We start from the raw sequence: 8,656 nt of genomic DNA, 5'->3' as shown, positions 1-8,656 counted from the left end.
TAAATATCACAATATTAATCAGATTAGCGTGTTTCGACAAGCAAAAAAAAAAAGTAGGATTACAATGAAACTTGACCTCCGTTTAAATATTTGTACTTTGTAACTGGGTCTGATAAGGTATGGATTTTTCCAAATGTGTCATTTCCTGGTACATTTGACCCACTGCGTTCTACTGTACTTTGTGTCCTCCTTAGATACAGTGTGACTCACAAATGCATTAACGAATGAGTCATCACCTTTTTTGGATGACCACCTCGGAGTCATCTGAATGGAAAAGCTTTAGTGTGTCTTCATTGGGCACACTTCTACTGTTTCACACTCTTTCACTTGCACACACAAAGTAACATTGTCCTGCCGAGAAACGTGTCATGGAAAAGATAAATGGAGGATGAAGCTAAGGTGACAGGCCTGAATGTGTGTGTGCGAGGGAGAGAGAGAGAGAGAGAGAGAGAGTGCACGACACAACAGAGCACCAAACCATCTGCTCATCTCCTCTTAATGAACAAAGCAAACAGCAGGAGTCAAGGCTGTCTCCAAATCTGCTCTCTCTTTATTGGCACACTCGCACACACATGCAAACACTCACACGTACACATCTTTGTGCCGTTTAATCTGATTATGTTTGATTGAGAACAGGGGCAAAGCAACCTTTTTAGACCCGACTCCTACGCCGGTGACAGAGAAGGTCTGAAACACAATTAGCAAGCTGTTCCTCACACTCAATGTCTGACCACCGGCAAGCAAATAGAGCTAATGGGCAGGAACTAACCAATGGGAACTAACGGGCCGCTGTGTCCCCGTGCGCGCAATACTATTAGACAGCTGTTGGACTTGGACATAAGACGGAGCCACCGGAGCCGTTCATGGGGAAGGCCTCGTTCGCCACGTTTGATGTGGACTTTCGCAAAGCAGCGGGGCCTACTCGCAAGGAATCGGCAACGTGACCAACACCGGTGGTGTGTGCGTTGGATGCGACCTGAAACAGATGGCTGACGTAAAGCTGCAACAATATCCGTACATGAAATATTGTGTGGCAAAACTCACCTGGCTGACAAACATGTTGAGATCTTCACACCGAATGTTATTTCTGATTTCATCTTAAATTTAGCAGCCATTTATACGGCCCAAATTATTAAGGTAAATGAAACTAAGGTAAATAAGGTAAACTCTTAGTAAATGAAAAGTGGGACCTGAGCCCTCTTGGGCCCAGCGTCTTAACTTGACAGAAGTACATTAATTATTAGATGATGAACAGAATTGTCTAAATTGGAAATGAAAAATGGCTAGAATTTATGGGTGAATACAAAAAGTTGACAACAAATAAGAATAAGAACAACTAAAAGAATAATTAAAATGACGAATTTCTTGCATAAAATATGTTCAAATACCTGCCAGTAGTTGGAAAAAAAAAGTTAAAGTCGTGATATTTTCTGACTTTTTGGTTTTACAGATAAAGTCACCACCCCAACATAATTAAGGTTTTTTAGAGCATGTCTAGAATAAAATGTAACATGATCATGTTCTTGTGCTGTGCATTACTGTAGCAATTTAGGTTAGTACTCGTTTTTCTTTTCTTTTGATTTCGATGTCTTAAATTCCTTTTTGTAGTTGTGTAAACTGCCCTGCCTGGCTTAGCCTTTTTCAGCTTCAAACTCAATGGAACACCGCCCTCTAGCGACCAAACTAGGAATAAGGAGCATAAATGTAAATTACCCTCAACGCACTTGGAAAAGTTGAGTATAGACCACAATGCATTGCGAGCAGACCAACACCGTAGCTCAAACGCGAATATAAAAGCGGTACAACACGGGGGTAAAACACTCATTTAATTGAAAACATGTACGACAAAGGAAATAAATGCAGTTTTAAAACTATATAGTCGGAATTCTTAATGCGCCGCACTTTCATAACATATACAGTGAGTCACTTGATTTTGGTCCAAGTGAGCTTCTGTAGTTTGGGTGACGATCTACTTCCTGTTCACGTCCTGTTACACTACACTCCCCGTCACCCAGCATGGATCGCCGCGTCAACGCCACCCCGTTGTTTCTTTCCCCTTAGTTTGTGTTGAAACCTCGCCGTGCGTCCTCTGGAGTATTGTCAACTTTCTCGACATCATGTTTACCACCACCGGTTCCCGGGGCCTGTGTGAGTATCCCCAGCCCGCCTCTAGCAGCCAGCTCAGCTAAGTAGATTAGCATGCAGTTGTCATTCATTTACCCTGGCAGGCTATGAAGTTGTCATTCATTTATCTAGGCAGGCTATCAGCGCGACAACTTGAACGTGCTTTTTAGATTGCTGGGCTGAGCCTGCTAAAATAGACCAGTGGAAATAGTTCAATCGATCAATCAATCAACCAATGCTAAATATTTTGGCATAAACGAAGCTTTCCGTGGGTTAAACCAGAGGCATCAATCTCAATTGAAATCCAGGGGGTGCCAAACAACCTAATCTCTGGTTAATCGGGCACTTTTTTTTTTTGTCCTTTACAGACAAGGCTCCTCTGTCCAAAGGTCTCCTGTTAGTTCTGAGCGGGTTGACGGTGATGCTCCTCCTGCTCCCGCAGTACCAGCACATGTTTGAGTACAACCTGCAGGCTGTCAACCAGCAACAGCAGGTATGACTTGAGTTAACATTTAAAGGATCTGTTATGACTGTGCCTAACAATATGGATGTGGTGGTAGGTGTGGCGCTTGCTGTGCGGCAGGCTAGTATGTCTGGACGTGAAAGACTCCTTCTGCAGTGCCATGCTCATCTACAACTTCCGAATCTTTGAGAGGAGGTTTGGCTCCAGGAAGTTTGCCGTGAGTGCCAATGATGAACAAGCTTGGCAGCATGTTCTGTTCCCATTAGACTGCTTGGGAGGACCAGGGATGTCTTGAGATATTTGCCCCTCTTTGCATTTTTTAACTGGACAAACAAATCTACATGTCTCTTGTTTAGTCCTTCTTGTTGGGCACCTGGTTTGTCTCTGCACTGCTGGACTTGCTGTTGGCTCAGGCGTTCTCCTTCCTTTTTGACTACGAGGTGGAGGAGTTGCCTGCGGGGCTGTGAGTAGCGCTGTATACAATCACAATCTTGCAAGTCACATTTGATCACAACAAATTAGATTGTTGATGCGTGACATCCACAGGCTGGCCCCGGTCTTTGCCCTCTTTGTGCCTTTCTATTGGTCCATTCCCAAGGTGCCCATCACCCAGGTGCTGGGCCTCGTCAGCATCACCAACAAAACCTTGGTCTACATCGTCGGACTGCAGGTATGGTTCTGTTCAGCTCCATTGTGTTTTTACGCATCCAGTCATGAATCTTTGTTTGTGTCTCTGTGTAGCTGTTGACGTCCAGTCCCGTCATGTGGGTCCTGGCACTCAATGGCCTGGTGAGTCATATGATACTCCAGCGGCCTTGTACACTTCATCAGCAAACAACTAAATTGCTGTTTCAATTTTGAAAACACAGTGCCCAAGGATCAATAATTATAGAATGCTGTAATCAGCCTATTTTTATTTTTTATCCGGAGGGTCCACTGGTATAAGGTAAAGCCATCATCGTATAACGCAATGGTCGATTGATTAATGTCTGACATGTGTCTCAGATCTCGGGTGGTTTGTACCACTCCAACGTGCTCTGGCTCCAGAAATTTCTCTTTGTGCCTGCCTGGCTGTGTGCCGTCGCACGCTACCTTCTGGAGCCGCTCTTCTCCAGTGCGTCCGAGCTTGCGCCGTCACGGTTTAAACAACAGTGATGCGCAAACATGGTCATGTTATTTGTGTTCCCACCCCCTTGAAGGTTCTCAACCAACCAGCGAGGCGCCTCTGGGGATGGGCGCCACGCTGGACATCCAGAGGCAACAGCGGATGGACCAACTGGATCAAGAGCTGCTACTGGCCCAGTTCAACGAGGCCCGCGCGAACTCCAGACACCAAGCACAAGTACCGGCGATTTTCCTGCTCAAACCAACAAAGCCATTCCATGCAATTCGGAGACTTCTTTTTCATTGCTTAAGTGGAAAGAGTGAAAAAGAAAGTCCTCTTTATCTTAGCAGACTGGCTTGCTCCCGTGGAGCAGGTTGTTCCCCTCCCTGAGACGCAGAAGAGAAGCGCCGCCGCAGGCTCAGACGCAGCCCAGCGCGCCACCGCTGCCACCATCCGACAACGCTGTCGCAGAGGAGCAGGTGCAGCCACCATTGCCTGTTCATATTGAAGAATGTACCGATACAATGCTAATAATGATAAACAATGTCTGACATATATAAAATATTCAAAGAATGGGGACCTAAATGAGATTTTCAGCCTCTAATCTTCTACACTCTATATCCAAATTCTAATTTCATGGAACTACTCCTGCAGGTCGCCAGGTTGGTGGAGATGGGCTTCTCCCGGCCGGATGCCCTCGCGGCCCTCCGAGCGTCCAACAACGACATCAACATAGCCACCAACTTCCTCCTGCAGCACTGAGCGACGCGAGAGCGATACCAGAAGCGAAGCAGTGCAGCCGAAAACAAAGTCAGAGTCGAGTTTGGGGGGGGGGGGAAAGATGACAAGGCAGGTAATGTGAAGGCTGCGTACGGCTGGCCGATCACGCCCCGAAACGGACAGTTGCAATCAACTGGGCAGGACGTTTGAAGCATTAAGTCGAAGATCCTGGGCTCAAATGACAAGCCTCAAATTACAACAATAACAAATGTGACCCAGCTAGCCTTCCGTCAAAGCGCGATGAAGCTCCTCACGTTAACGCAAAATTCACTCGTTGCTTGGTTACCGCTGAACTTAGCATCAGCATTAGAATTAGTTAAGAGTTCGGCACGCTCTGTCGCTGTACGAGTGATACTGATGACCCCCGTATACGCCAGCGTAACCAGCGACCCTCAAAACTGTGCCGACCGTATGAAAAACATCACACCCACAAGGCAGATATGCTGTACGGATATTTTTATGCAATTTTCATCTCACATCCGATTATAACAAATAGTCTCCACACCGATACATTTCCTTTTACAGTCTAAAATTACACTCATGAGCTTTATTTTGATATGCTTGTCCATATGTCGTGTCACTAAAATGATTTTGTTGTTGTTGTGTTTCTCTTTGAGCGAGTCAGCGAATGTAATTCTGATCTTTGCGAGGACGCACGTTCATTCCGTCTTTCGGGTTACGTGGGTCATCTCAGGTGAGACAACCCCCCCCCCCTCGCTGCACTGGATGTATTTATTCGATGATGTTCGAGTTTGAAACATCACAAAGCCGAAATGTTTATTTGTTATGCAGTAAATATGACAGAGGCACACAACCGTTTGTGCATACTGCAAATGTTCAAGAGGTAGCAGTTAAGTGTTGACTTAGTAAAGGGTACCAGTTCTGTATTTTTGTGCAAAAAAAATACTAAGACAGTATATCAGCACCTCAGAATAAAACTATTAACAAAAACGACTCCAGTTTGGGTCTCATTTTATTTATTCAGCTGGGAAGCAAGTTTCCAAAACCACAATGCTGTGTCCTCTTACGACACAAGATGGCGCGCTTGCGTTGCAAAATGTGTATCGGAGCCTTGATTGTTCCTTTTTTTTTTTTAAGGGCAAAAAAAGTGCTATTTAAGCCAGCACTGGTTGTCTGCAGCTTCTTGATGCAATCTATAACCACTCGTGACAATTTTTTTTTTGTGAAATCAGAATTTTTGATACGCTTCGTATGAAATTCCAGGATATCTCGATGTACCTACTGTAGTGGCCAGTAAGTGCCTCGGCCAATAGATGTCGCTATCGAGTCAGCTTTATTTGCTATGTCGCTGAGTGCCACGCCCACCTGCTCCGACGATGACACTGAGCAGAAGACATCTCCATCCGCTTGTCTCCTCCATGGAGTTTTAACAGTACAAGACTTAGTGGGCAAGGAAACCACCGTTAAGTGTGCACTTTAGCCCGCACCACAGCAGCCATTTTAGGATGGGAAAGATATATTTTTGAGGCTCCAATCTATTCAAGATCCAATTTCCCCTAAGAGATAAATTGACTTTGGTTGTAATATAACATCCAATCCAGTGGTCACTTCAGAGTTAGGTCTGCTAATGTAGAGTGATGAAAACTCTTTCAGATTAACCAAAACAGAATGGGCACCACATGCTTCCAAAGCCTGTCAAATTAGCTTCACTTTTAACTTAAAATTAAATAAAAAAGCTTAGCGATAACAATCAGTGTCTGTGTGTGTGTGCGTGCATGCAGTGTGTGTGTGTGTTGTTAAATACCTGAGATTCCCCTTGCAGTCAGTCAGGTTTGAACCTTTGTAAGCATCCCTTGCTGTGATGCATGGAACTAACACCATACAGCAGCTATATTATTAGCTGGGCCGTGCACTCTGCTTGTAACTTGAAGTCGGCACACCCGTACATAGTTTGGCCTCATGAGTAACATGTAATTGTACAGGACTGTGCTCATACATGAACCTGTAAGAAATGCTCCTCCATACATATGAGTCTGAGCAGCCACAGCGCCCCAGACGCCGCCGTCGCCGCCGCTCTATTCCCCCGTTGCCGCCTCTGTTGCCATGGTGAACGTGTGCCATGGCAACGGCGTATGCAAGAGCCTTCCGTTCACACTCTCATGTTGTTTATGTGATCATTTCGTATGACTTCGGATGACTCTCGCACTCTGAGGGTGGAATTGTCCCAAAGTACGAGCAGAGGGGAGAAACAATGTCACATCTGTTCTCGTCGTTACGTAAGACGAGAATGTCAAATGCCTCCCACTGATTTGCTAATGTTCGGAGCTGGTCGTGAAGAACGTATGGGAATGTTGCCGTCACGTTTCGGCGGTTCGCATGCCTTCAAGTCATGCCCATGCTTGTGGTTTCTGAGTAATTAGGACTCAGATGGGTTCACTTGAGGAATTGCCCCTGTCATTTTATCCTCAACTTGTTTTTCCGTTCTACATGAAAGCTTGTTGACGCTCTAATTGTTTTTTGTCTGATCGTCAGGTCTGTGTTTGGACTTGCTGTGAAAAACCAAAACCGCAGAGACTGAAAATCATTAGTAAGATGAATAGCACAACTACGCTTCAGTCATGAGGCCATCAGCCAAGATGAAACCGATTAACTTCACGATAAACACCTACATATTGTAAATTGTTCTCACAACATTATGACTTGAATATAATCATCTCAGGTGACCATTTTGCCACTTGTTGTCAATTGAAAATGACATCACAGTCACCAGGTCTCAGAACACAACCAATCATGGCTCGCCAGTTTTCTGAAGCTGAGCCGTGATTGGTTGTGACATGAGACCTGGAAACTGTGAGGTCAATTTTGTCAACTTGCAAAATGGCCGCCCTCTGAGAGAGGCTGGATTTTGCCTGTTTAATTCATATTCCACAAACAATACATTAATCAGAACACCGTGTTCCAACTATTTGAGTTGCACAGAACATATTACTACAAAAAGTGTTTGGCTTGACTTCCTTTTTAAAAACGTAATAGACATAATAGAATCAGCGCAAGAGAAAACTCAACATCTTATCACTTTAACTGAGGTGTGTGTGTTACCTCAGCTCATCACATGCATACACACAAGAAGAGCATGTGTTTAAAAATAAACACGCCCGCGCGCACAATCTTACTGTGGTGTGTGTGTGTATGTGCAGTTACAGCGGAAATGAACTTTGATGAAAGGTCAAACATCACTGGGAGATTCTTGAGAGGGTGGCAGTGGGTGGCACCACAAAGGGCCAAGCAGAGGTTTAAGGGTGGGGGGACTTGGGGGGGGGGGGGGGGCGGCTGGTTCTGGCTCCAATCTTGTCATCAGATTACATTTAAATTTTTTTACTGAGAGAGTCTGCGGTGTGTCAGAAAGGACAGTGCTGGGCCGGTGACAAGAGACTTCCCTTAAAGTGTCCTCACTAAGGCAATGAACGACTTACATAAAAATAACCTTTTTTTTTTTCCTTACTAATAATTTTGACATCCTTTTGAAAGTACGAGTAAATCATAATCAACTGACGTGTCGTATCTGTAAAGTGGGCGTGGCCTAGTTAATCTTTACGTGAACGTCTGGAAGTAAATTTGGGCTTGCATAAGAATTGTGTGTTTGTTTTCCTGACTGAAAGTGCAACTGTCACTTTCGTTTGTTTTCTCCCCACAGCAAGCGGCATTGAATCCGATGTTTGCTCTCAGTTAACTCGTTTTTTCTTTTTTTCCATTGCCTGAGCGACAGGTCAAAAGTCACAAATCGGGGCCGTTGTAAATCAAGACAACGCTGTTCCCAATGTAGCAATCTCGCTTGTGCGCAGTGGCAACTAAACCAGGGGGCCAACGGGGCAGCGCCCCCCCGGGCCTTTGCCTGTATCCACAGCCACACCTCCAACATCTCTTTGATGAAAAATTTTGAACGGGCAGCTAAATGTCGTTTGGCAGACAATACACTGGCCGCATGTTAACTATACAAATCTCCCCCCAGTCATGTTGAAATACAAAGACAAACCCTGCCCCTCCTTTTTTGTCTGTGCTGATTCACAACAGTCAGGAACCTGCCAGCTCTGGATGCTCGTCTCCATGGAGACAAGGGTGGGAAAGCAAGTGATGATGTTGCTGGGAGAAAAACGCTCTGGCGTGTCATCCGCGTGTGTGCATGTGTGTCTGCACGCTACGTAAGGAGAGAGGGAGAGAGTGGT

The 8,656-nt window shown here is 45.2% G+C and overlaps 1 protein-coding gene across 2 annotated transcripts; it reads left to right on the top strand.

The window, feature by feature from the left end:
* Nucleotides 1-1,942: 1,942 nt before the first annotated feature.
* Nucleotides 1,943-5,426, top strand: ubac2 (UBA domain containing 2). Of its 2 annotated transcripts, none has more exons than XM_061285772.1 (10): nucleotides 1,943-2,148; nucleotides 2,493-2,617; nucleotides 2,685-2,804; nucleotides 2,944-3,050; nucleotides 3,134-3,257; nucleotides 3,329-3,376; nucleotides 3,593-3,701; nucleotides 3,787-3,929; nucleotides 4,043-4,171; nucleotides 4,347-5,426. In XM_061285772.1, exons 1-10 carry the CDS (start codon nucleotides 2,118-2,120, stop codon nucleotides 4,452-4,454), a joined length of 1,044 nt encoding a protein of 347 aa, XP_061141756.1. In that variant the 5' UTR covers nucleotides 1,943-2,117; the 3' UTR covers nucleotides 4,455-5,426. The 2 variants fall into 2 exon arrangements, with proteins under 2 accessions (XP_061141756.1, XP_061141755.1); XM_061285771.1 differs by having other exon boundaries at nucleotides 1,944-2,148; nucleotides 4,040-4,171.
* The last annotated feature ends 3,230 nt before the right edge of the window (nucleotides 5,427-8,656 follow it).

Source organism: Syngnathus typhle, linkage group LG8 (assembly GCF_033458585.1).
Source record: "Syngnathus typhle isolate RoL2023-S1 ecotype Sweden linkage group LG8, RoL_Styp_1.0, whole genome shotgun sequence".
Taxonomy (NCBI): Eukaryota; Metazoa; Chordata; class Actinopteri; order Syngnathiformes; family Syngnathidae; genus Syngnathus; species Syngnathus typhle.
The sequence above is the reverse complement of the archived record's forward strand: the minus strand, read 5'-3'. Positions and strand labels throughout refer to the sequence as shown.

Excerpts from the sequence above, each read along its gene's own strand:
- ubac2 (XM_061285771.1), top strand. The coding sequence starts at position 2,118 with ATGTTTACCACCACCGGTTCCCGGGGCCTGT. Across the intron at positions 3,258-3,328 it reads TCTACATCGTCGGACTGCAG|CTGTTGACGTCCAGTCCCGT; the intron begins GTATGGTTCTGT and ends GTCTCTGTGTAG. Across the intron at positions 3,377-3,592 it reads TCCTGGCACTCAATGGCCTG|ATCTCGGGTGGTTTGTACCA; the intron begins GTGAGTCATATG and ends CATGTGTCTCAG.